Source organism: Grus americana, chromosome 7, assembly GCF_028858705.1.
Source record: "Grus americana isolate bGruAme1 chromosome 7, bGruAme1.mat, whole genome shotgun sequence".
Taxonomy (NCBI): Eukaryota; Metazoa; Chordata; class Aves; order Gruiformes; family Gruidae; genus Grus; species Grus americana.
Window position 1 is genome coordinate 5,331,137 of NC_072858.1, and position 26,923 is coordinate 5,358,059.

A 26,923-nucleotide genomic window follows, 5' to 3' on the forward strand; every position below is an offset into this window, starting at 1 on the left:
GTTCCTAGAGCCCTGTGATGACCAGATGTTATGTGCAATGGTTACCTGGCGGGGCAAATTGTGCTAGGTCACCTCTGCAACCCCCATAGCACTGACCCAGCAGAGCTGTGCCATGCTCCAAGGAGGAGGCGGGGGTGCTGCAGCCTGGAGCAGGAGGGTTGCAGATGGGCATTCGTGGAGTGGCATCCTTTTTGCCATCCTGTGACCACCAAGATGTTTGTGCCACACAGCACTCCAGGAAGGCACTATGAGCCCCAATGATGTTCACTTGTTGCTGCTGCTAGTTGTCTTTTTCTCCTGCAGAAATGCAAACAGATAAATTGGCACCTTTGCCTGATCTGAAGCAGAGCTCTGGTACCTAGAAAAGATATACTGATTTCATTTTGAGCTTATTTATTGGCAAAGAAAAAAACCAAAAGAAATCCCAAAACTAAACATGGCACTGTTGTTTCCCAGAATTGCTTTTGGCTGACAGTGAAGTGCTGGGTTAGGCTGTAGCAGTAATTATACCATCACAGTGATAGCATAATAAGGATTTGTTTTACAGAGGTGCCTGGCTTAGGCAGTAAGTCATAGACATAAGCTGTTATTCAGGACTGACCTCACAGCAGATCTTGACCACAAATAGGATCTTCCTGGATTTTTCAGAACCCAGGTATGTGATGTTCTTGTATTCTTGCAGGAAAACCCCATATATGAACAACGTATTGCTTGGAAAAACTCTTTATTACAGATGATGCTCTTCAAGACAGCAAAACTTTGAGTTCAAATGCAGAGACACTTTCATGAATCAAGACAGAAATATCAGACTAGAAACACCCTCTTCCTGATTTTGTAATTACGTAATGTATATTGGGAATCAGCCATAACTGAAAATAGCTCAAATAGCTCATTTTCTCAACAAGAAGGACCTCCCTAAAGAACTAGTCACAAAATATTCAGACATTATGTATGAGGATCCATATGCGATCGGAAGAATCATTTTTCTCTTTCAGTCGTGCATGATTGTCTAGGTATTTTTAGCTGCATAAAACCTTCTTCATCTGAAACATTTCATTATGCCATGCAATTTTTATGCAAAACTTAATCTCCATCTTAGAAAATCAGAACTGTTAGAAAACAAGACTTAAAAGAAGGCTTAGGAGAGTACAACAGTAGTACTTGCATTCAAATATTTTGCCTGCTAGCACTGAGTGCAGTGGAAACAGAAAACATTACAGGGCAGTTTCAACAGTGCTAGCCTTGCCTGAAGGGTAAATTGAAATACATCTGTTGCACCACACTGAGATTTACTGAAGCACCTTCAGAGGTACACAGCTGGGCTCCATTACTGGCCATCACACAGCACACATTTCGTGAAGTATTCACAACTGCCCTGTGGAAAGGAAGGACTGACTCTTGATCTTAATTTACTTCTGGGGAAGTGGGAAACAAACTCATGTTCGGTGTGGAACAAGAACCGGCCATCTGGGTTCCCCACAAGCCAGGCTGTATTTTTCACTAGCAGAGTCAAGATATCCATCTTGAGAGAAGGAAGATGATGATTCAGGTGCTGTGTTAAGATTTGAGAGTCTAATATTGCAGGTGGCAACTAATTTGTGGGTTGTTATGGGGCTGTAAACTTTCCCTGGACTTCTGGTTTCCTTCAGTACTGAGTTATTATGTCAAGCCCACCTTTCCTCATAAGGTGAGCCATCACCACAGAAAGCCTTTCATGCTTGGATTTTAAACTTGAATTGTCGATGAAATTAACACAAGAAAATTACTCAATCCATCAAATTACTCAACCAATGTCTCACGTGTTCTGGTATGGAATTAGTTTCTTCACTTTATATTTCAAAAGAAACCCAACAGGACTGAAAAGCAACTGCCAGGGGCAGCAATAATAAATGGTGCATGAGAAATATCAGCTGGAGCAGGAGATGAATTCATGTTCTCCTGGATGACAAAAGGGTCCAGCTCTGGGAAGGATGAGAGGACATGGTTACATTTGATCCCTCATCTTGTTATTTCCAAAACGTTAAAAATGAAAAAATGGCATTCTAGATCAGATTTAAAGATTAATCGATTTCTTGCACTCTGGGTACTCTAGATACCTATCCAGGGTACTCTAGATACACATCAGACAAGGTTTATATTAGTAGAGCTTGTTTATAGATTTAAACTGCAACTTAAACATTTAGTTTTACCATTAACAAAACAAGCAAAAAGCTCAGAGATTACAAATTTGTCAGGGAAGCTTTCAGACCCGCTTTTCGGACACAGCAGCTACAAGTTGCAGGCAGCTTGGGAACAGGTGAGTTCCACAGAGCTTCCTGTGCCCTGTGTCATCAGACTCCTCGCAGAGCTGCTGAATTAGCTTTTTATTATGTGCCGACAAAGACAACCAATATGAAGTGGGATTAGCAGGCATGAGTCAGTAAGCACATTCCTAACTTTTATTGTAGAGCTGCCGGTAATTCAGCAGCAGCATAGTTTCTTTCAGAATTAAATTGGCATTTAAAGATGCTGTCTGCTAAAGGAGACAGTTTTATTTAAAATCACGTGCATTCCTTTTCTTATCACCAGCTTCCTGAAGCTGTATTGGACCAGCAACAACAGTCACACTTTCCTGGCCAGAGTTTGCCTCTCTCTTGGACCTAGTAATACAACCTTGGTAGCATCTGGAAGAATAGTCATAGGCCCTGCACACCACTAGTTCACACTGCAGGTAAACCAATGGATTGTTACGAATAAACTGGAAGGCATTGAATTTAAACCGGGCCACATTTCTGTAGGGTGAATAATACGTAGCATATGTAGAATCTCGAACACACCTAAAAGGAGAAAAAAAACAACTCTCATGAATACACACTGCAATCAGTCATTTACATGCAGTATAACATATAACATGAAAAGTGATTTTTAAACATGATGAAAATGGTTCAGAAACCTGCAGTTAGGAAAAGCAAGATGCCCTCCTTCAGCAGCATTGAGCCATGTTACCTCCCCTCAGCCTGTCCTGTGCCTAGATACCTAGTGTTTGTACGTTTTTCTGACAGTGAATCACCCTTATCTGAGATCTGTCATTGTTACCTCTCTGATAATAAGGATCCATGGTGAACTGGCCATAGCCATTTGTCATTTTAAGATGCGTGTGTGTGTGTGTGCGTGCGTGTTATATTTTGGTCAATCCATCTCCCCTAGTAAACCCTAAATGCCCATGTTCATTAATTAGTTAGAAGATGACATTAATGTATGCTGTATTCACACTATTCCATTAAAAAAAAATTAAAACAAGAAAAAAAAGAAGAAATAAAGGAGTAGAAAGGCAGTTCTATCTGTAATTGTAAAGCATATGAGCTTACCCATTCCTGATTATATCATAGGTTACTGTCGTAAAATTGTGGGGAGTGGGAGATGCCACACATGTGTCCACAAATAACACTAGGTTTGGATCTGAGCTGTGCAGGTAAGCTTCAAGGAACAAATTCTGGTTGATATCAACATAGTATGGCGAGTCATACACTGGCCGTGAGAAGGATGCAGAATGATAAAATGTAAGGTTTACATCATATCTGCCATACTGAGTTTCATTGACTTCAAAATTGTCCTCCGCAACATACATTATTTGTGCCCATGTGTTCTGGAGCATTTTGCAGTTGATATGCAAGTGAAGATTTTTATTTCTTGTGATTACAGTACCAGAAGAGGATCCTCTAATAATGTTGGAATAGGTTATTGTATTGTTGTTTCCCTGTTTGACATATAAAATAAAAAGCAAAATTAATTCATATAGTCAGGTTTCCTATTATGCATTCTAAACTTTGCTGTATCCTTACAGCAATGTCCACAGCAAATGCATTATTTCCCAGAAAGTTTGCCGTGGAGAAGTGTGAACCTGGGGTTTTCTGTTCTCAAGATAAGAATCTGTAGTCTACATGTAGTGCCTGCAATGTGGGCCTAGAAAACAACTCACATGAAATGCAGACATAACTGAATTAAATAAAACCTGTATGAAGCTTTGAACATTAAATGCCTGAAGGCTCAGGTCCAGCACTGTATTTAAGCTGAAATCTGGCTTAAACCACAATTGGTCATATTTAGTTAAAGCTCTGAGAACTTTTTAACCACCACACTCAGCTTGGGACCTTGAAAATGCCAAGTATTTGCTTCCTTCCACACTTCCTTCCTCACGAGCGGGAGCAAAGGGGCAGGCGCTGATCTCCTCCCTCTGGTGACCACTGATAGAACCCGAGGGAACGGAATGAAGCTGCGATGGGGGGGTTTAGGTTGGATATTAGGAAAAGGTTCTTCACTGAGAGGGTGGTCAGGCACTGGAACAGGGTCCCCAGGGAAGTGGTCACAGCACCGAGCTTGACTGAGTTCAAGAAGCATCTGGATAACGCTCTCAGTCATATGCTTTGATTTGGCTGGTCCTGTGTGGAGCCAGGAGTTGGACTCAATGATCCTTATAGGTCCCTTCCAACTCAGGACATTCTATGATTCTATGATTTATTCCTTAGGAAATCAATAAGAAGCTATAAGAAAATGCTCTGGGAGCAGATGCCAGAAATACGAGTGCTAGCAAATCCTATACCTCAGGAGAGGGAGAGGCAGCTCATAATCACCAGGACACTCCCAGTCCCTGTAGACTCCAGTATAGCTTTCAGTTTGTGCTGGTTTTCAAAATGATTTTTTTTGGTTTGATTTTTTTACACACTCACAATATTGGCACATTTTCCTGAAACATTTAAAGCCATACCTCTCTCACCGTGCCGCAGCGAGTGTATGGTATGTCGAATATAACATACTCTGATGTAATGTTGGGTTTGCAATAGGGGTCATTCAAGGAGAGATTCCAAGCAGAGTAGCCTTGTGACTGAAGGTAGTACCTGCTCACAACTGCATGCATGTAGTCTGGCAAACACAGCAGTGCTAGCGGATGGCAAAAAAAATACAAGTTCAATGAAGCGACCGAACAAGGTTATAAGTTGTGACTTAAATAAACAATATCTTTTGCAGAAGCAGCTGATATTGCAAAAGGAGTTCAGAATCCAAACCATATACTTGCATCTCTATGAAATGCTACAGATTTAATTTAAAATAACATGAAATGGGTGATTCATTGAAGTGGTAGAACAAGATTAATAATCAGTGCATTAGCAAATAATTCAGCAGGTTCCTGCTTTAAACATGAACTTACTAGTGCTCTTATCTGCTGGAGAGGAATAATAGTCAGCCTGAAACCCTCTGTATGTGTATCGAGAGTTACTGTAAAATCGGACAGTCAGCAGGTTTGAGGAAGAGGTATATGTGCGAAAAGAACCAGAACAAAATTTCCCAAGGAGAGGAGAGGTATAGAGTGGCCCATCGTAGACTTCCACGTAGTCAGACAGGCATCTGCCACCTTCCATCCTGGGGAGCAACCATGACTAGTTAGTGAAATGCTTCATTATTATTTTTTTATTTATTTATTCATTCACTTATTTATTTATTTAAAACTCAGGTTAACTGTTCATAGCAAAAGAGTACATTTTACTGATATGACTATCAGCTCTTTGGAACAGAAATTACAGGCTCCAATTTCTGTCTCTTTAGATGCCAGCCACATTATTGACTAAATAAATAAAGATTAAAACATTTTTCATCTCAGACATACTAAAAGCTTTGAAAAAGATCCTTGAAATCAAGCAGCTATCTGCTTAGTAAGTCCAAAATGTCAATCCCATACATTCATCTTCCCAAGTAATAAATTTTTACTTACTGAACATCTCTAAATGCGAGTGTGACACGGAAGTTGCTCTTTACTTCTATTTCCCAAACACAGTTGGCATTGTTTGGATAATTTCTGGGGTAAAATGGACTCTGTAAGGTACCAGACGGAGAGGAAAGCAAGCCGCCACAAAAATAATCTTCTGCAGAGAACAATACGAGAAGAAAAATATATGTATACACCATTTAATATTGCTTTTGGAATATATCTATGTAAAACTTATAAGTTTAAAATTTAGAGGCAGTGACTTCTACAGCTTTCAAAGGTCTTTCTTTAGGTTCATATATCATCTGAATGCAGATTAGGAGATGCTAAGCACACAATAGCTTTTATAACGCTGATCTTCAATATCTGCACTAGCAGGATACGAATATTTGCCATAGAACTGGACAGTTACTGAGGTTGGACCTCTGGAGGTCAGTTGCTCCTTGAAAGAGAGAAAGTCACAGCTGCACCTGGTTCACTGCTATTACAATTGCTAATGACCAAAGGGAAGGAAAAATATTAAAATTATTTTGATTCTGAATAAGAATGCTGACAAATATCCAGTTCATAAACATGAAGACCTTATGTCACAGTCAAAAAATTGTATGAAATTTATATATAGATCAGCTGCAACCTAATCAAATAACAGGGGAATCAAGATCTAAGAAAGTTTATTTTACTTCTAAAGTCATGGATTTCTAGGATACTTTTCAGTACAAGCTCAAACTACTCCAGGAAAAGAGAAATGTGTAAATGGGCACCATCTTTTGAATTATATACCAAATTAGAAAAAATACACATTTACTTCTTTTAACCTAAAGAGTGAACAAGGGACCTACTGAGGTCTAAGAGATTTTCAGTTTTTATTTTCAGCTTCTAACAAATGCGGAAATACCCTTCTCTCACTGAACCAAATGTTCACTATGGGAACAATTAAACTTTCTATGTATGCATTATCATCAAATGATGTGCTTGAACAAACAGCTGAAATAGGAATTAGTGAAATAACAATACTTTTGAAGTGATAGAAAAAAATGCTTCCTAAGTACTTGTGAAATTACTGCTCAACTGCAAAGAAATAAATGACTACACTGGGTGTGAAACCACCTGCACTGCTATTTTTGGATAATTTGAGGCATTGTTCTTTTGGTAGTAAATGAAGAGAAATATGCCCCAAAATTATGAGCAGTAACCCTCTTCTCATTGGCTATGATCAGGACCAAGCAATTCCTCTGTCTGCATGTGTACACACACAGTTCCAACACAAACCCATGAGCCTTTCTATCTGGGGACCTCATCTCAGATGCTCCGTGTATGTTCTGCCTGAAGATGAGGAAACACTTTTTCACTGTGAGGGTGACTGACCAATAGCACAGGATGTCCACAGAGGTGGTGGATTCTCCGTCCTTGGAGACAACCAAAAGTCATCTGGATGTGATCTTGGACAGCCAGCTCTAGGCGACCCACCCCTCCCCAAAATGGTTCCCAGGACACTGATATGTGAGACCCAGAACCACCACCTGGATGCGTGGCAGGTCGCTGTGTGGCTGCACCTCAAAGCCTTCCCCTCCATCCCAGCAGCTCAGTGCAGCTCACAGTCTGCATGTGCAAAAGGTCCCATCAGCAGGGCCTTGAATGGCTTTGTTAATCATCAGGATGATGGGAGAGATGATCAGCAAGTTTGCTGATGACACCAAGCTAGGAGGAGTGGCTGATCCACCAGATGGTCCTGCTGCCATCCAGAGGGTCCTCGACAGCCCTGGCAAATGGGCCAACAGGACCTTCATGGAGTTCAACAAGGAGAAGTGCCGAGTCACTCCTGGGTAAGAACAACCCCAAGCACCAACACATGCTGCTGGGAAGCAGCTCTCCAGAAAAGGCCCTGGGAGTCCTGGTGGACACGAGCCAGCAATGGTTTAGCAGGGGGTGTTGGACTAATGACCCCCAGAGGTGCTTTCCAACCTCATCCATCCTGCCATTCTGTGACCCAGAGTGAGGGCAAGAGATAACCAGACCCCTCAACCCCTCCAGACCTACCTGTGGTCGACGACACGGGGGTGGTCAAAGTGGAGCTACCTGGCACTGCAGGGAGAGAGCAGCAAGTGAGAGAGCAGCAATTTACCCAAGTCAAAGAGCCTGCTGGGAGTCATCCCTCCCCAAAGGCAGCCCATAAACCCAAGTGCCACAGTCAGCAGTGCAACCTGGCGGGACCGAGACAGACCAACCTCAGCCACCCTGTGATTCTGTGATCCTGAGCAGCAGCAGGAGATAAGCAGAGCCCTCAAGCCCTCCAGGCCCTACTTGAGGTCAGTGACCCAGGGGGAGCCAGCCTGGAGATACCTGGTGCTGCAGGCAGAGAGCAGCAGCCGTGCTTCCACCTCAGCAACTCCACAGCTGAAAAAAGAGTTCACTGCACCGCGTGCAAACACATCAGCCCTCTTTACTTTGGGAAAAGAAGTACTAATCATGAGTAGGAACACAGGCCTCTGCAGCAATGAGCATGCCAGGAACAAGCAGCTTCTCTGTCTGCAGTAAAGGCAGGCAGAGAAAAATCAGTGGTGGTTCAGCAGCAGCACTGGCTGTGGTGGAGAAAGCTCTGGCCCTGACCATCAGGCAAAGAAGGAGTTTTCTGGCAGCAGTCTGGTGGCAGTCCTGTCCAAAAAGATGTCCCCAAGACAAAAGGCCTCTCCATGGCGCCAGAGGGAAGGATGCCCATAGGTGTCAGGAGCCGTCAGAAGGCCCTTGAGGAAGAGCTTGTGCTTCGGCCGCGGCAAAGAGCACAGGATGGCTCTGCTCTTACCCGTGGTGCTGCCGGAGCTGAGAAAGGAGGAGTAGTAGGCCCGGAAACCTCTCTGGGTGATGCTGCCATCACTGCGAAACAGGATGGTCATCTGGTGCCCGGATGACTTGAAGATGCGATGGTCGTTCCTGCAAACGATCCCCAGGAGCAGGCTCTCAGGGGACCCGCCGTCGTACACCTCGATGGCGTCGTACTGGCAGCTGTTGCCTTCCAGCCTGCGGACGGAGAGGAGGGTCTGTTGGCACCGTCGGCTGCGTCACCTCCGAGCACGAGTGCCGGCAGGAGATGCAGGGCTCGAGCAAGCCCAGCCCCTTCCTGGCCTAGCCCCGGCACCCGGGCAGAGGCGGCCAAGGCCCCACCATGGGGACGAAGCCACCCCTGAGCCCACAGCCAGGCCGGGCACCCTGCCCGCACCACAGCTGACACCCCGCCGGACTCACTCCACATCCAGAAACTGGAGCTCGACCCTGCGATCCAGCTCCCACAGCTGAATACGCCACACGCAGCGGGCGCTGTTGGGGTAGGAGGAGGGGTAGCCCGGGCTCTGGACTGTGCCGGACAAACCCTGAAGCAAGCCACCGCAGGAGCCGGTCCCTGCGGAAAGGAGCAGAGCCCGGGGACAGGCAGAGACATCTCTAAATCCCATCGCCAGAAGCCATCAGAGAAGGGCACGGCCAGCAGCACGGAGGCTCTGCCACAGCCCCACAGGGACCCTCCCTCTCAGCACGTGGCTGCGCCCTGAAGCCTCATCCCTGCCTCCCCCCGCTCCAGCTGGAGCTCCCTGGTGCCGCAGGGAGAAATCGGCAGATGAGCCAGCAGCATTTTGCCTAAGAGGAACAACCTGCTGGGAGTCAACCCTCTCCAAAAGCCGGGCCCTTTCCAGTGGTGCCCAGGGATGGGACAGGGGGCCATGGGCACAAACTGAAACACAGCAGGTTCCCTCTGAACATCACAAAACACTTTTTCCCTGTGGGGGTGACTGAGCACGGGCACAAGTTGCCTGCAGAGGCGGGGGACTCTCCAGCCTTGGAGACAGACAACAGCCATCGGGACATGGTCTTGGGCAGCCAGCTCTAGGTGACCCTGCTTTAGCCAGGCGGTAGGACCAGCTGACCTCCAGAAGGCCCTGCCAGCCTCAGCCATCCTGCCATTCTGTGATCCATAACTGGGGGCAGGAGACAGTCAGACCCCTCAAGCCCCCCGGACGTACCTGTGGTCCATGACTCAGGGGGAGTGAAGCTGGAGCTACCTGGTGCTGCAGGGAGAGAGCAGCAGGTGAGTGAACAGTGTTTTGCCTAAGAGGAACATCCTGCTGGGAGTCACCCCTCTCCAAAGGGCACCCGGGACAATGAAACCCAAAGCCGGCGGTCAGCACTGTAACGTGGCAGGACTGAGCAAGATGGCTGCAGTGCCAACTGCCCCAGCACTTGCTCAAGGGCATCGCTACTGTGGCACCAGGAAGACCAGCACCAAACCTCTCCCGCAGAAGAAGCAGATGCTCAGTCCCAAGGCACTGTTAGCGATCCCGCATCTCCCTGAGCGTCAGGGACATTTCCCAGGGTCTGTAAGAGCAGCCCACCTTTGGGACTCTTGCTCTGCTGCAGACAGAGCATCCCAGAGGCAGAGCACCCACGGACACGCAGGATGTAAACAGAAATCGCCGGTTACCTGTTGGCGGAGGCACTGTTAGTCCCGAGTCTGGAAGGAGAAAACCAGAGGGCATGAGGAACTCGGCACCCTTGGCTCCCCTCGGAGCGCATGCTATAAGCTCATGCAGAGCAACAAAGGGACCCATGGGGAGGCTGCCTGGCTCAAAACCAACCCCCTCCTCGCATCCTGCTCTGCGCGGGAGCCGTCGCCCGACTCCCAGATGTCCCAAGCACAGTCTGCAAGAGCAGCCACGGTGCTCCCTCTGCAACATGGGCACCTGCGTCAGGGACACGGGCTCATGACCCACTGCTGCCCTGCAGAGCACAGAGCAAGGGCTGGTCAGCCTTCGCTCAGCCTCACACAAACTCCAGATGGCTTTTCTGCAGGAAAACGCCACCAAAACGCAAAAACCCACCTGAACATATGACAGAAGCATCCCCGTGATAACAGACAGAGTACTCTTCCTTGAAAGGGCAGTACCACAAATACTCTTCAGAGCCCGCACAATTCACCTCCGTCATCATGTATGGGTACGAGTTGCTCGAAGGGAAATAGTGCATCACACCAAGAGGAGAGCCACAGCCAAGCTGCCTGCATGCAACCTGGGCGTCTTGCATGTCCCACTGGTACCCACAGATTTTAATCCAGCCTCCAAAATAGAAGACTTCCACGTTGCCTGCACATCTGTTCGGCCCACCGGTCAGCTGCAGCAACAGCTCTTTGAGAGACACAAACCCCTTGGTCAGGCTAGCAGTGCGCTGGGTTCAGGCAGTGACACTTGACAGGAGAGCGCAGGGTCCCACAGCCTCCCTGGGCACAGCCGCCCCCACACCCAGCCGCATCCACCTGCAGCACGGCTCAGGGCCGGCAGCCCCTTCTTGGGCTCCCACGCTGGGGACGGAGAGGCTGAGGCAGCAGTGGGCACGTACATCCCTGTGCCCGGGGCCACAAAGAGGGCCCTGGCAGACAGACTCACCATCAGCTATGATTGGAACTGCGGAGGAGAACAAGCAGAAAAGAACACATGGAGAGCAAGCGTGTTAGGACAAATCCCTTGTGAGCCGTCAGCATGTTTTACCCTTTCCCCAGTGAGTCAAGTCAAGTCCCCAGCGAAGGGCACAAGCGACAGAAGATACGTTCTGCCTAGCAAGGATGCTGGCTGCGGGGGGGGCAGAGCCATCCCCAGGATCCTGGCACCCAGATAACTTTGTCCTTGAACACACCCCCAGCTCCAGCGTAAACCAAACACAGGAGCCTTTTCCTCTGCGAGCTCCACCTTACGTGTTGGATCAATGTCAGAGGTTTCACTGCACTGTATGCACTCCCTTGATCACCACGGACAGCCAGCAATATTTTTATGCTACAAAGACTTCTCCGGTAACTCATACAATCAACAATTATCAAGCGTGTGGTTTCAGCTCTGATTAACGTCGTACAAATACTTCTCAACAGGATTGTACAAAGGACATCCCAACAGCACAAGGGTAGGAAACTCAGAAAGCCACGTTTCATGCCTGGATTAGGCCTGGCATGTAACGGTGGGAACAACAATCCTAAATCACACTTACAAGTCGTGGGCGTTGTTGTTGTCGGCCTTGTTGTAGTTGTTGCAGCTGGAGAAGAATAGACACCCACTGTGAAATCCCATTTTAAGACAAGGAAAACAGCCCCGAAACAAAATGACAGAGGTTCCCCCACCTAAGCTCTGGCAAGAACAGCCTTTCATCAGCACAAACATTTGCAGGAGGGGCAGACAGCTAAAACTGTTGAAAGAATGAGGCTGAAAAGTAAGAAAAGGCTGCAGAGAAGAGCAACAATCTAATCAGAATGGCTAAACCCTGCTCACTGCGTAAGCACATGGCCATAAGGCACTGGGATACAGAAGCCCCAAAACACCACATGGGAAAACTCCAGGAACAGCGTGTAGTAACCGTCCCCCAGTGCCACTCATCAGCAATCGATTGATCCCAAATCTAACTGAGCGTCAGGGACATTTCCCAGGGTCTGTAAGAGCAGCCCACCTTTGGGACTCTTGCTCTGCTGCAGACAGAGCATCCCAGAGGCAGAGCACCCACGGGCACGCAGGATGTAAACAGAAATCGCTGGTTACCTGTTGGCGGAGGCACTGTTAGTCCCGAGTCTGGAAGGAGAAAATCTGTTGTTAGAAGTGGTTGTGCTCTAGAAGCTGCTAGCGTCCAAACTGCAGATTTTGTCCTCACAAGCAACCAAAGAACAAAAATTGAGAGAAAAGTAAAGGCTAGAAAAAACAATGGTGGTTCAGCAGCAGCACTGGCTGTGGTGGAGAAAGCCCTGGCCCTGACCATCAGGCAAAGAAGGAGTTTTCTGGCAGCAGTCTGGTGGCAGTCCTGTCCAAAAAGATGTCCCCAAGACAAAAGGCCTCTCCATGGCGCCAGAGGGAAGGATGCCCATAGGTGTCAGGAGCCGTCAGAAGGCCCTTGAGGAAGAGCTTGTGCTTCGGCCGCGGCAAAGAGCACAGGATGGCTCTGCTCTTACCCGTGGTGCTGCCGGAGCTGAGAAAGGAGGAGTAGTAGGCCCGGAAACCTCTCTGGGTGATGCTGCCATCACTGCGAAACAGGATGGTCATCTGGTGCCCGGATGACTTGAAGATGCGATGGTCGTTCCTGCAAACGGTCCCCAGGAGCAGGCTCTCAGGGGACCCGCCGTCGTACACCTCGATGGCGTCGTACTGGCAGCTGTTGCCTTCCAGCCTGCGGACGGAGAGGAGGGTCTGTTGGCACCGTCGGCTGCGTCACCTCCGAGCACGAGTGCCGGCAGGAGATGCAGGGCTCGAGCAAGCCCAGCCCCTTCCTGGCCTAGCCCCGGCACCCGGGCAGAGGCGGCCAAGGCCCCACCATGGGGACGAAGCCACCCCTGAGCCCACAGCCAGGCCGGGCACCCTGCCCGCACCACAGCTGACACCCCGCCGGACTCACTCCACATCCAGAAACTGGAGCTCGACCCTGCGATCCAGCTCCCACAGCTGAATGCGCCACACGCAGCGGGCGCTGTTGGGGTAGGAGGAGGGGTAGCCCGGGCTCTGGACTGTGCCGGACAAACCCTGAAGCAAGCCACCGCAGGAGCCGGTCCCTGCGGAAAGGAGCAGAGCCCGGGGACAGGCAGAGACATCTCTAAATCCCATCGCCAGAAGCCATCAGAGAAGGGCACGGCCAGCAGCACGGAGGCTCTGCCACAGCCCCACAGGGACCCTCCCTCTCGGCACGTGGCTGCGCCCTGAAGCCTCATCCCTGCCTCCCCCCGCTCCAGCTGGAGCTCCCTGGTGCCGCAGGGAGAAATCGGCAGATGAGCCAGCAGCATTTTGCCTAAGAGGAACAACCTGCTGGGAGTCAACCCTCTCCAAAAGCCGGGCCCTTTCCAGTGGTGCCCAGGGATGGGACAGGGGGCCATGGGCACAAACTGAAACACAGCAGGTTCCCTCTGAACATCACAAAACACTTTTTCCCTGTGGGGGTGACTGAGCACGGGCACAAGTTGCCTGCAGAGGCGGGGGACTCTCCAGCCTTGGAGACAGACAACAGCCATCGGGACATGGTCTTGGGCAGCCAGCTCTAGGTGACCCTGCTTTAGCCAGGCGGTAGGACCAGCTGACCTCCAGAAGGCCCTGCCAGCCTCAGCCATCCTGCCATTCTGTGATCCATAACTGGGGGCAGGAGACAGTCAGACCCCTCAAGCCCCCCGGACGTACCTGTGGTCCATGACTCAGGGGGAGTGAAGCTGGAGCTACCTGGTGCTGCAGGGAGAGAGCAGCAGGTGAGTGAACAGTGTTTTGCCTAAGAGGAACATCCTGCTGGGAGTCACCCCTCTCCAAAGGGCACCCGGGACAATGAAACCCAAAGCTGGCGGTCGGCACTGTAACGTGGCAGGACTGAGCAAGATGGCTGCAGTGCCAACTGCCCCAGCACTTGCTCAAGGGCATCGCTACTGTGGCACCAGGAAGACCAGCACCAAACCTCTCCCGCAGAAGAAGCAGATGCTCAGTCCCAAGGCACTGTTAGCGATCCCGCATCTCCCTGAGTGTCAGGGGCGTTTCCCAGGGTCTGTAAGAGCAGCCCACCTTTGGGACTCTTGCTCTGCTGCAGACAGAGCATCCCAGAGGCAGAGCACCCACGGGCACGCAGGATGTAAACAGAAATCGCTGGTTACCTGTTGGCGGAGGCACTGTTAGTCCCGAGTCTGGAAGGAGAAAATCTGTTGTTAGAAGTGGTTGTGCTCTAGAAGCTGCTAGCGTCCAAACTGCAGATTTTGTCCTCACAAGCAACCAAAGAACAAAAATTGAGAGAAAAGTAAAGGCTAGAAAAATCAGTGGTGGTTCAGCAGCAGCACTGGCTGTGGTGGAGAAAGCCCTGGCCCTGACCATCAGGCAAAGAAGGAGTTTTCTGGCAGCAGTCTGGTGGCAGTCCTGTCCAAAAAGATGTCCCCAAGACAAAAGGCCTCTCCATGGCGCCAGAGGGAAGGATGCCCATAGGTGTCAGGAGCCGTCAGAAGGCCCTTGAGGAAGAGCTTGTGCTTCGGCCGCGGCAAAGAGCACAGGATGGCTCTGCTCTTACCCGTGGTGCTGCCGGAGCTGAGAAAGGAGGAGTAGTAGGCCCGGAAACCTCTCTGGGTGATGCTGCCATCACTGCGAAACAGGATGGTCATCTGGTGCCCGGATGACTTGAAGATGCGATGGTCGTTCCTGCAAACGATCCCCAGGAGCAGGCTCTCAGGGGACCCGCCGTCGTACACCTCGATGGCGTCGTACTGGCAGCTGTTGCCTTCCAGCCTGCGGACGGAGAGGAGGGTCTGTTGGCACCGTCGGCTGCGTCACCTCCGAGCACGAGTGCCGGCAGGAGATGCAGGGCTCGAGCAAGCCCAGCCCCTTCCTGGCCTAGCCCCGGCACCCGGGCAGAGGCGGCCAAGGCCCCACCATGGGGACGAAGCCACCCCTGAGCCCACAGCCAGGCCGGGCACCCTGCCCGCACCACAGCTGACACCCCGCCGGACTCACTCCACATCCAGAAACTGGAGCTCGACCCTGCGATCCAGCTCCCACAGCTGAATGCGCCACACGCAGCGGGCGCTGTTGGGGTAGGAGGAGGGGTAGCCCGGGCTCTGGACTGTGCCGGACAAACCCTGAAGCAAGCCACCGCAGGAGCCGGTCCCTGCGGAAAGGAGCAGAGCCCGGGGACAGGCAGAGACATCTCTAAATCCCATCGCCAGAAGCCATCAGAGAAGGGCACGGCCAGCAGCACGGAGGCTCTGCCACAGCCCCACAGGGACCCTCCCTCTCAGCACGTGGCTGCGCCCTGAAGCCTCATCCCTGCCTCCCCCCGCTCCAGCTGGAGCTCCCTGGTGCCGCAGGGAGAAATCGGCAGATGAGCCAGCAGCATTTTGCCTAAGAGGAACAACCTGCTGGGAGTCAACCCTCTCCAAAAGCCGGGCCCTTTCCAGTGGTGCCCAGGGATGGGACAGGGGGCCATGGGCACAAACTGAAACACAGCAGGTTCCCTCTGAACATCACAAAACACTTTTTCCCTGTGGGGGTGACTGAGCACGGGCACAAGTTGCCTGCAGAGGCGGGGGACTCTCCAGCCTTGGAGACAGACAACAGCCATCGGGACATGGTCTTGGGCAGCCAGCTCTAGGTGACCCTGCTTTAGCCAGGCGGTAGGACCAGCTGACCTCCAGAAGGCCCTGCCAGCCTCAGCCATCCTGCCATTCTGTGATCCATAACTGGGGGCAGGAGACAGTCAGACCCCTCAAGCCCCCCGGACGTACCTGTGGTCCATGACTCAGGGGGAGTGAAGCTGGAGCTACCTGGTGCTGCAGGGAGAGAGCAGCAGGTGAGTGAACAGTGTTTTGCCTAAGAGGAACATCCTGCTGGGAGTCACCCCTCTCCAAAGGGCACCCGGGACAATGAAACCCAAAGCTGGCGGTCGGCACTGTAACGTGGCAGGACTGAGCAAGATGGCTGCAGTGCCAACTGCCCCAGCACTTGCTCAAGGGCATCGCTACTGTGGCACCAGGAAGACCAGCACCAAACCTCTCCCGCAGAAGAAGCAGATGCTCAGTCCCAAGGCACTGTTAGCGATCCCGCATCTCCCTGAGCGTCAGGGACATTTCCCAGGGTCTGTAAGAGCAGCCCACCTTTGGGACTCTTGCTCTGCTGCAGACAGAGCATCCCAGAGGCAGAGCACCCACGGACACGCAGGATGTAAACAGAAATCGCCGGTTACCTGTTGGCGGAGGCACTGTTAGTCCCGAGTCTGGAAGGAGAAAACCAGAGGGCATGAGGAACTCGGCACCCTTGGCTCCCCTCGGAGCGCATGCTATAAGCTCATGCAGAGCAACAAAGGGACCCATGGGGAGGCTGCCTGGCTCAAAACCAACCCCCTCCTCGCATCCTGCTCTGCGCGGGAGCCGTCGCCCGACTCCCAGATGTCCCAAGCACAGTCTGCAAGAGCAGCCACGGTGCTCCCTCTGCAACATGGGCACCTGCGTCAGGGACACGGGCTCATGACCCACTGCTGCCCTGCAGAGCACAGAGCAAGGGCTGGTCAGCCTTCGCTCAGCCTCACACAAACTCCAGATGGCTTTTCTGCAGGAAAACGCCACCAAAACGCAAAAACCCACCTGAACATATGACAGAAGCATCCCCGTGATAACAGACAGAGTACTCTTCCTTGAAAGGGCAGTACCACAAATACTCTTCAGAGCCCGCACAATTCACCTCCGTCATCATGTATGGGTACGAGTTGCTCGAAGGGAAATAGTGCATCACACCAAGAGGAGAGCCACAGCCAAGCTGCCTGCATGCAACCTGGGCGTCTTGCATGTCCCACTGGTACCCACAGATTTTAATCCAGCCTCCAAAATAGAAGACTTCCACGTTGCCTGCACATCTGTTCGGCCCACCGGTCAGCTGCAGCAACAGCTCTTTGAGAGACACAAACCCCTTGGTCAGGCTAGCAGTGCGCTGGGTTCAGGCAGTGACACTTGACAGGAGAGCGCAGGGTCCCACAGCCTCCCTGGGCACAGCCGCCCCCACACCCAGCCGCATCCACCTGCAGCACGGCTCAGGGCCGGCAGCCCCTTCTTGGGCTCCCACGCTGGGGACGGAGAGGCTGAGGCAGCAGTGGGCATGTACATCCCTGTGCCCGGGGCCACAAAGAGGGCCCTGGCAGACAGACTCACCATCAGCTATGATTGGAACTGCGGAGGAGAACAAGCAGAAAAGAACACATGGAGAGCAAGCGTGTTAGGACAAATCCCTTGTGAGCCGTCAGCATGTTTTACCCTTTCCCCAGTGAGTCAAGTCAAGTCCCCAGCGAAGGGCACAAGCGACAGAAGATACGTTCTGCCTAGCAAGGATGCTGGCTGCGGGGGGGGCAGAGCCATCCCCAGGATCCTGGCACCCAGATAACTTTGTCCTTGAACACACCCCCAGCTCCAGCGTAAACCAAACACAGGAGCCTTTTCCTCTGCGAGCTCCACCTTACGTGTTGGATCAATGTCAGAGGTTTCACTGCACTGTATGCACTCCCTTGATCACCACGGACAGCCAGCAATATTTTTATGCTACAAAGACTTCTCCGGTAACTCATACAATCAACAATTATCAAGCGTGTGGTTTCAGCTCTGATTAACGTCGTACAAATACTTCTCAACAGGATTGTACAAAGGACATCCCAACAGCACAAGGGTAGGAAACTCAGAAAGCCACGTTTCATGCCTGGATTAGGCCTGGCATGTAACGGTGGGAACAACAATCCTAAATCACACTTACAAGTCGTGGGCGTTGTTGTTGTCGGCCTTGTTGTAGTTGTTGCAGCTGGAGAAGAATAGACACCCACTGTGAAATCCCATTTTAAGACAAGGAAAACAGCCCCGAAACAAAATGACAGAGGTTCCCCCACCTAAGCTCTGGCAAGAACAGCCTTTCATCAGCACAAACATTTGCAGGAGGGGCAGACAGCTAAAACTGTTGAAAGAATGAGGCTGAAAAGTAAGAAAAGGCTGCAGAGAAGAGCAACAATCTAATCAGAATGGCTAAACCCTGCTCACTGCGTAAGCACATGGCCATAAGGCACTGGGATACAGAAGCCCCAAAACACCACATGGGAAAACTCCAGGAACAGCGTGTAGTAACCGTCCCCCAGTGCCACTCATCAGCAATCGATTGATCCCAAATCTAACTGAGCGTCAGGGACATTTCCCAGGGTCTGTAAGAGCAGCCCACCTTTGGGACTCTTGCTCTGCTGCAGACAGAGCATCCCAGAGGCAGAGCACCCACGGGCACGCAGGATGTAAACAGAAATCGCTGGTTACCTGTTGGCGGAGGCACTGTTAGTCCCGAGTCTGGAAGGAGAAAATCTGTTGTTAGAAGTGGTTGTGCTCTAGAAGCTGCTAGCGTCCAAACTGCAGATTTTGTCCTCACAAGCAACCAAAGAACAAAAATTGAGAGAAAAGTAAAGGCTAGAAAAAACAATGGTGGTTCAGCAGCAGCACTGGCTGTGGTGGAGAAAGCCCTGGCCCTGACCATCAGGCAAAGAAGGAGTTTTCTGGCAGCAGTCTGGTGGCAGTCCTGTCCAAAAAGATGTCCCCAAGACAAAAGGCCTCTCCATGGCGCCAGAGGGAAGGATGCCCATAGGTGTCAGGAGCCGTCAGAAGGCCCTTGAGGAAGAGCTTGTGCTTCGGCCGCGGCAAAGAGCACAGGATGGCTCTGCTCTTACCCGTGGTGCTGCCGGAGCTGAGAAAGGAGGAGTAGTAGGCCCGGAAACCTCTCTGGGTGATGCTGCCATCACTGCGAAACAGGATGGTCATCTGGTGCCCGGATGACTTGAAGATGCGATGGTCGTTCCTGCAAACGATCCCCAGGAGCAGGCTCTCAGGGGACCCGCCGTCGTACACCTCGATGGCGTCGTACTGGCAGCTGTTGCCTTCCAGCCTGCGGACGGAGAGGAGGGTCTGTTGGCACCGTCGGCTGCGTCACCTCCGAGCACGAGTGCCGGCAGGAGATGCAGGGCTCGAGCAAGCCCAGCCCCTTCCTGGCCTAGCCCCGGCACCCGGGCAGAGGCGGCCAAGGCCCCACCATGGGGACGAAGCCACCCCTGAGCCCACAGCCAGGCCGGGCACCCTGCCCGCACCACAGCTGACACCCCGCCGGACTCACTCCACATCCAGAAACTGGAGCTCGACCCTGCGATCCAGCTCCCACAGCTGAATGCGCCACACGCAGCGGGCGCTGTTGGGGTAGGAGGAGGGGTAGCCCGGGCTCTGGACTGTGCCGGACAAACCCTGAAGCAAGCCACCACAGGAGCCGGTCCCTGCGGAAAGGAGCAGAGCCCGGGGACAGGCAGAGACATCTCTAAATCCCATCGCCAGAAGCCATCAGAGAAGGGCACGGCCAGCAGCACGGAGGCTCTGCCACAGCCCCACAGGGACCCTCCCTCTCGGCACGTGGCTGCGCCCTGAAGCCTCATCCCTGCCTCCCCCCGCTCCAGCTGGAGCTCCCTGGTGCCGCAGGGAGAAATCGGCAGATGAGCCAGCAGCATTTTGCCTAAGAGGAACAACCTGCTGGGAGTCAACCCTCTCCAAAAGCCGGGCCCTTTCCAGTGGTGCCCAGGGATGGGACAGGGGGCCATGGGCACAAACTGAAACACAGCAGGTTCCCTCTGAACATCACAAAACACTTTTTCCCTGTGGGGGTGACTGAGCACGGGCACAAGTTGCCTGCAGAGGCGGGGGACTCTCCAGCCTTGGAGACAGACAACAGCCATCGGGACATGGTCTTGGGCAGCCAGCTCTAGGTGACCCTGCTTTAGCCAGGCGGTAGGACCAGCTGACCTCCAGAAGGCCCTGCCAGCCTCAGCCATCCTGCCATTCTGTGATCCATAACTGGGGGCAGGAGACAGTCAGACCCCTCAAGCCCCCCGGACGTACCTGTGGTCCATGACTCAGGGGGAGTGAAGCTGGAGCTACCTGGTGCTGCAGGGAGAGAGCAGCAGGTGAGTGAACAGTGTTTTGCCTAAGAGGAACATCCTGCTGGGAGTCACCCCTCTCCAAAGGGCACCCGGGACAATGAAACCCAAAGCCGGCGGTCAGCACTGTAACGTGGCAGGACTGAGCAAGATGGCTGCAGTGCCAACTGCCCCAGCACTTGCTCAAGGGCATCGCTACTGTGGCACCAGGAAGACCAGCACCAAACCTCTCCCGCAGAAGAAGCAGATGCTCAGTCCCAAGGCACTGTTAGCGATCCCGCATCTCCCTGAGCGTCAGGGACATTTCCCAGGGTCTGTAAGAGCAGCCCACCTTTGGGACTCTTGCTCTGCTGCAGACAGAGCATCCCAGAGGCAGAGCACCCACGGACACGCAGGATGTAAACAGAAATCGCCGGTTACCTGTTGGCGGAGGCACTGTTAGTCCCGAGTCTGGAAGGAGAAAACCAGAGGGCATGAGGAACTCGGCACCCTTGGCTCCCCTCGGAGCGCATGCTATAAGCTCATGCAGAGCAACAAAGGGACCCATGGGGAGGCTGCCTGGCTCAAAACCAACCCCCTCCTCGCATCCTGCTCTGCGCGGGAGCCGTCGCCCGACTCCCAGATGTCCCAAGCACAGTCTGCAAGAGCAGCCACGGTGCTCCCTCTGCAACATGGGCACCTGCGTCAGGGACACGGGCTCATGACCCACTGCTGCCCTGCAGAGCACAGAGCAAGGGCTGGTCAGCCTTCGCTCAGCCTCACACAAACTCCAGATGGCTTTTCTGCAGGAAAACGCCACCAAAACGCAAAAACCCACCTGAACATATGACAGAAGCATCCCCGTGATAACAGACAGAGTACTCTTCCTTGAAAGGGCAGTACCACAAATACTCTTCAGAGCCCGCACAATTCACCTCCGTCATCATGTATGGGTACGAGTTGCTCGAAGGGAAATAGTGCATCACACCAAGAGGAGAGCCACAGCCAAGCTGCCTGCATGCAACCTGGGCATCTTGCATGTCCCACTGGTACCCACAGATTTTAATCCAGCCTCCAAAATAGAAGACTTCCACGTTGCCTGCACATCTGTTCGGCCCACCGGTCAGCTGCAGCAACAGCTCTTTGAGAGACACAAACCCCTTGGTCAGGCTAGCAGTGCGCTGGGTTCAGGCAGTGACACTTGACAGGAGAGCGCAGGGTCCCACAGCCTCCCTGGGCACAGCCGCCCCCACACCCAGCCGCATCCACCTGCAGCACGGCTCAGGGCCGGCAGCCCCTTCTTGGGCTCCCACGCTGGGGACGGAGAGGCTGAGGCAGCAGTGGGCACGTACATCCCTGTGCCCGGGGCCACAAAGAGGGCCCTGGCAGACAGACTCACCATCAGCTATGATTGGAACTGCGGAGGAGAACAAGCAGAAAAGAACACATGGAGAGCAAGCGTGTTAGGACAAATCCCTTGTGAGCCGTCAGCATGTTTTACCCTTTCCCCAGTGAGTCAAGTCAAGTCCCCAGCGAAGGGCACAAGCGACAGAAGATACGTTCTGCCTAGCAAGGATGCTGGCTGCGGGGGGGGCAGAGCCATCCCCAGGATCCTGGCACCCAGATAACTTTGTCCTTGAACACACCCCCAGCTCCAGCGTAAACCAAACACAGGAGCCTTTTCCTCTGCGAGCTCCACCTTACGTGTTGGATCAATGTCAGAGGTTTCACTGCACTGTATGCACTCCCTTGATCACCACGGACAGCCAGCAATATTTTTATGCTACAAAGACTTCTCCGGTAACTCATACAATCAACAATTATCAAGCGTGTGGTTTCAGCTCTGATTAACGTCGTACAAATACTTCTCAACAGGATTGTACAAAGGACATCCCAACAGCACAAGGGTAGGAAACTCAGAAAGCCACGTTTCATGCCTGGATTAGGCCTGGCATGTAACGGTGGGAACAACAATCCTAAATCACACTTACAAGTCGTGGGCGTTGTTGTTGTCGGCCTTGTTGTAGTTGTTGCAGCTGGAGAAGAATAGACACCCACTGTGAAATCCCATTTTAAGACAAGGAAAACAGCCCCGAAACAAAATGACAGAGGTTCCCCCACCTAAGCTCTGGCAAGAACAGCCTTTCATCAGCACAAACATTTGCAGGAGGGGCAGACAGCTAAAACTGTTGAAAGAATGAGGCTGAAAAGTAAGAAAAGGCTGCAGAGAAGAGCAACAATCTAATCAGAATGGCTAAACCCTGCTCACTGCGTAAGCACATGGCCATAAGGCACTGGGATACAGAAGCCCCAAAACACCACATGGGAAAACTCCAGGAACAGCGTGTAGTAACTGTCCCCCAGTGCCACTCATCAGCAATCGATTGATCCCAAATCTAACTGAGCGTCAGGGACATTTCCCAGGGTCTGTAAGAGCAGCCCACCTTTGGGACTCTTGCTCTGCTGCAGACAGAGCATCCCAGAGGCAGAGCACCCACGGGCACGCAGGATGTAAACAGAAATCGCTGGTTACCTGTTGGCGGAGGCACTGTTAGTCCCGAGTCTGGAAGGAGAAAATCTGTTGTTAGAAGTGGTTGTGCTCTAGAAGCTGCTAGCGTCCAAACTGCAGATTTTGTCCTCACAAGCAACCAAAGAACAAAAATTGAGAGAAAAGTAAAGGCTAGAAAAAACAATGGTGGTTCAGCAGCAGCACTGGCTGTGGTGGAGAAAGCCCTGGCCCTGACCATCAGGCAAAGAAGGAGTTTTCTGGCAGCAGTCTGGTGGCAGTCCTGTCCAAAAAGATGTCCCCAAGACAAAAGGCCTCTCCATGGCGCCAGAGGGAAGGATGCCCATAGGTGTCAGGAGCCGTCAGAAGGCCCTTGAGGAAGAGCTTGTGCTTTGGCCGCGGCAAAGAGCACAGGATGGCTCTGCTCTTACCCGTGGTGCTGCCGGAGCTGAGAAAGGAGGAGTAGTAGGCCCGGAAACCTCTCTGGGTGATGCTGCCATCACTGCGAAACAGGATGGTCATCTGGTGCCCGGATGACTTGAAGATGCGATGGTCGTTCCTGCAAACGGTCCCCAGGAGCAGGCTCTCAGGGGACCCGCCGTCGTACACCTCGATGGCGTCGTACTGGCAGCTGTTGCCTTCCAGCCTGCGGACGGAGAGGAGGGTCTGTTGGCACCGTCGGCTGCGTCACCTCCGAGCACGAGTGCCGGCAGGAGATGCAGGGCTCGAGCAAGCCCAGCCCCTTCCTGGCCTAGCCCCGGCACCCGGGCAGAGGCGGCCAAGGCCCCACCATGGGGACGAAGCCACCCCTGAGCCCACAGCCAGGCCGGGCACCCTGCCCGCACCACAGCTGACACCCCGCCGGACTCACTCCACATCCAGAAACTGGAGCTCGACCCTGCGATCCAGCTCCCACAGCTGAATGCGCCACACGCAGCGGGCGCTGTTGGGGTAGGAGGAGGGGTAGCCCGGGCTCTGGACTGTGCCGGACAAACCCTGAAGCAAGCCACCGCAGGAGCCGGTCCCTGCGGAAAGGAGCAGAGCCCGGGGACAGGCAGAGACATCTCTAAATCCCATCGCCAGAAGCCATCAGAGAAGGGCACGGCCAGCAGCACGGAGGCTCTGCCACAGCCCCACAGGGACCCTCCCTCTCGGCACGTGGCTGCGCCCTGAAGCCTCATCCCTGCCTCCCCCCGCTCCAGCTGGAGCTCCCTGGTGCCGCAGGGAGAAATCGGCAGATGAGCCAGCAGCATTTTGCCTAAGAGGAACAACCTGCTGGGAGTCAACCCTCTCCAAAAGCCGGGCCCTTTCCAGTGGTGCCCAGGGATGGGACAGGGGGCCATGGGCACAAACTGAAACACAGCAGGTTCCCTCTGAACATCACAAAACACTTTTTCCCTGTGGGGGTGACTGAGCACGGGCACAAGTTGCCTGCAGAGGCGGGGGACTCTCCAGCCTTGGAGACAGACAACAGCCATCGGGACATGGTCTTGGGCAGCCAGCTCTAGGTGACCCTGCTTTAGCCAGGCGGTAGGACCAGCTGACCTCCAGAAGGCCCTGCCAGCCTCAGCCATCCTGCCATTCTGTGATCCATAACTGGGGGCAGGAGACAGTCAGACCCCTCAAGCCCCCCGGACGTACCTGTGGTCCATGACTCAGGGGGAGTGAAGCTGGAGCTACCTGGTGCTGCAGGGAGAGAGCAGCAGGTGAGTGAACAGTGTTTTGACTAAGAGGAACATCCTGCTGGGAGTCACCCCTCTCCAAAGGGCACCCGGGACAATGAAACCCAAAGCCGGCGGTCGGCACTGTAACGTGGCAGGACTGAGCAAGATGGCTGCAGTGCCAACTGCCCCAGCACTTGCTCAAGGGCATCGCTACTGTGCCACTTCCCACTGAGTCAAGTCAAGTCCCCAGTGAAGGGGACAAGCGACAGAAGATCGCTTTCTTCCTAGCAATGATGCTGCCTGCTGGGGGGCAGAGCCATCCCTGAAATCCCAGCTCCCAAATAACTTTGTTCTCGCACACACTCTCAGCCCCTGGCTAAACCAAACACGGGGGCCTTTTCATCATAAAAATTACTTCCCAAGAATAAATATGATGGTAAAAACCTAAAGCTATCACTGTCATATAGAGGAAATATCTGATAAATTCTACTTACATGTAGTGGTGTCAGTCACTGTTGAGGGAACACTAGTTTCTTCTAGGAAGAAATAACATACATGATACCACAAGGGGAGGGCAATGAGGTAAACAGAATTTGAAACTTCCCGAAAGACCAGTCCAGCCTCTAGCAATTTGTGTCTGGCAAACTTTAGATCCAGGAGGTTTCTTTCTATTTTAGTAGACCTCAGCATTTTTTTCCTCCACTGATTATCAAATCTCTTTGCGAACCCACCAAAACCTGCAACTGGCCCAGAGAGCGCCCTTGAAGTGAGAAGTCTCTCTTTGCTTGCTTTGAACAAGCTATCTGCTGGTCTCATCTCATCCAATCAGAAGTCGATGGCTCTGCTTCTTGCATGAGAACAGACTGCTCCTCCTCCTTTTCTCCATATCGAAACCCAAAAAGCTGCTCCAAAAATCTTAACAGGAATGAAGATGACAGAAAACTATCTAGGGAGCTGGTCAGAGCAAGGCCAGTGAGGAAGGGAGGCTGCAGATACCATTATCTTCATTTTGCACAAAAAGGGAGTCTCCAAAAGCTACCTGTGACAGGTTTTGCTCACAATCCCACCACAGGTAAACTACTCTCGTTCCCTTCCCTTTCCAAGACCATTGATTTTATCCATACCTTGCTGCTAAGCCCAACTGGTGGCATAAACTCTGAGTCAGAGTTTTCTTTGACAAGGCTCCTGTACAGGACACTTGATGGAAAGCCCTCCAGGTGGCACCAACAGATCAAAGGTGTCCCGTGGGACAGGGCTTTGGCAGGCCAAGAAAGTTGATCTCCTTCCTAGTGCTTCATCTAACCTAGAGAGTTATATTTTCTGAGATGGGGCTTAATGGGTTTATCCAAACCCGGGGGGAAGGATAGCATGTAGACCACCATTACCCCTCTGCATCAGGGCTGACAACTCTCCAAACATCCTCTCAGAGAAATGTTTAAAAGGATTTAAAATGGGTGAGTTTGGCTGTTTAAAAAATGGTTTCAAAATATAAATGGAGTTGTTCTGGTCTTTGACTTATTTTAATAATTGCAGTTACTGAAACAAAACTGGTTTCCATATTGCCTTAACCACAGCGTCTCTATATTACTTTGTAAAAATTGCAGTTTTGAAAAGATGAGCTGATGGATCTGGTGAGATGAGAGCGAGTATTGTAGAGCATGGAAAAATTAGGCCACAGGACCAGGTGACAGCACCAATCCTATAATTAACATGAATAAGGGCATTTCACAGGATCAGTGAGGTCTTGCTCTGTCTCTGTATAGGTCACTGGAAAACAGTCTACAAACCTATATTCAGTTAAAATTTGTCTGTTCAAACATGGATACCTTTCCTCTGTGCTTTCAGATACTCAGAAAATGATGCATTTATACAGCCTCCATTTCTCACATGGCATTATTATCCTAAGGTTTTAGCCCAAGCACTGATTTATGTTAGTCATTTCATCAATGACTTGCATTCTTTCTTGAAGAAGAGTGACATATACAATTATATGCTGCATTTTAAGTCCGTTCATACGCTGCCATATAGAGTCTGCATGGGTACATTTCAGCATCTGAGAGCCCAGTCTGAAGGACATTAAACCCCTGACCATGCCAGTAGGTTGGCTACGTCAACTATGACCGGACTCGAAAACTTTTCAAATGCAAGCATCAGTTTGAAGAGAATATTTAGCAATGCCAACTCTATAAACATATGTTTTTATATAACTTTTAAGTTACCTTATTAGTTTTTAAATTCATTACCCCAATACAAAGACTCAGAAAATTATATTATTTGCTCTACAGTATATTCATTTGAATTTCCTTTACTAGCCTCTTTGCAAAAATTGTTGAGAACAACAATTTAAATTCATTAAGCAGTTTCAAGAAAAGCTTCTGAATTAATGGGTATAATGATTGATTTGGTCAGCTCATAGGTTTGACCTGCTCATGGTTTTCGAAAGAGCTAAGCCGTGCTGCTAAATCCTCAACATTAGCCTGGTGTGAAATAGAGCCGTGAAGGTGATCAGAAGTGATCGTTACCTGCATCCACCTGAATTCCAAGAGTTATCATTACCATCCAAGACAAGATCGTGGTGGCAGCCAT

General features: G+C 51.6%; 2 protein-coding genes across 2 annotated transcripts; both read right to left on the minus strand.

Moving 5' to 3' along the window:
- Positions 1-756: 756 nt before the first annotated feature.
- Positions 757-19,995, minus strand: LOC129208688 (deleted in malignant brain tumors 1 protein-like). Its single transcript, XM_054831869.1, has 23 exons — positions 19,941-19,995; positions 19,381-19,534; positions 18,941-19,155; positions 17,403-17,420; positions 16,842-17,144; positions 16,445-16,474; positions 15,987-16,031; positions 15,217-15,370; positions 14,777-14,991; positions 14,373-14,402; positions 13,915-13,959; positions 13,145-13,298; positions 12,705-12,919; positions 12,301-12,330; positions 9,751-9,795; positions 8,981-9,134; positions 8,541-8,755; positions 7,778-7,822; positions 5,747-5,897; positions 5,186-5,397; positions 4,745-4,917; positions 3,348-3,736; positions 757-2,816 (listed from the first exon to the last, which is right to left on the minus strand). The coding sequence occupies exons 1-23, from the start codon at positions 19,993-19,995 to the stop codon at positions 2,531-2,533; spliced, it is 3,333 nt and encodes a 1,110-aa protein (XP_054687844.1). The 3' UTR covers positions 757-2,530.
- Positions 19,777-26,923, minus strand: LOC129208689 (deleted in malignant brain tumors 1 protein-like). Its single transcript, XM_054831870.1, has 6 exons — positions 26,860-26,923; positions 24,315-24,359; positions 23,545-23,698; positions 23,105-23,319; positions 22,701-22,730; positions 19,777-20,195 (listed from the first exon to the last, which is right to left on the minus strand). Exons 1-6 carry the CDS (start codon positions 26,921-26,923, stop codon positions 20,029-20,031), a joined length of 675 nt encoding a protein of 224 aa, XP_054687845.1. The 3' UTR covers positions 19,777-20,028.

What these genes read in the sequence shown, in the direction of transcription:
- LOC129208688 (XM_054831869.1), bottom strand. Translation starts at nt 19,995, where the DNA reads ATGTCCCGATGGCTGTTGTCTGTCTCCAAGGCTGGAGAGTCCCCCGCC. An exon ending in CTCCAGTTTCTGGATGTGGA is followed by an intron (nt 14,992 to 15,216) that starts GTGAGTCCGGCG and finishes CTCCGTCCGCAG; the next exon opens with GCTGGAAGGCAACAGCTGCC. An exon ending in CAGCTCCGGCAGCACCACGG is followed by an intron (nt 12,331 to 12,704) that starts GTAAGAGCAGAG and finishes TTCTCCTTCCAG; the next exon opens with ACTCGGGACTAACAGTGCCT.
- LOC129208689 (XM_054831870.1), bottom strand. Translation starts at nt 26,923, where the DNA reads ATGGCTGCCACCACGATCTTGTCTTGGATGGTAATGATAACTCTTGGA. An exon ending in CTCCAGTTTCTGGATGTGGA is followed by an intron (nt 23,320 to 23,544) that starts GTGAGTCCGGCG and finishes CTCCGTCCGCAG; the next exon opens with GCTGGAAGGCAACAGCTGCC. An exon ending in AACAGTGCCTCCGCCAACAG is followed by an intron (nt 20,196 to 22,700) that starts GTAACCAGCGAT and finishes CTCTCCCTGCAG; the next exon opens with CACCAGGTAGCTCCAGCTTC.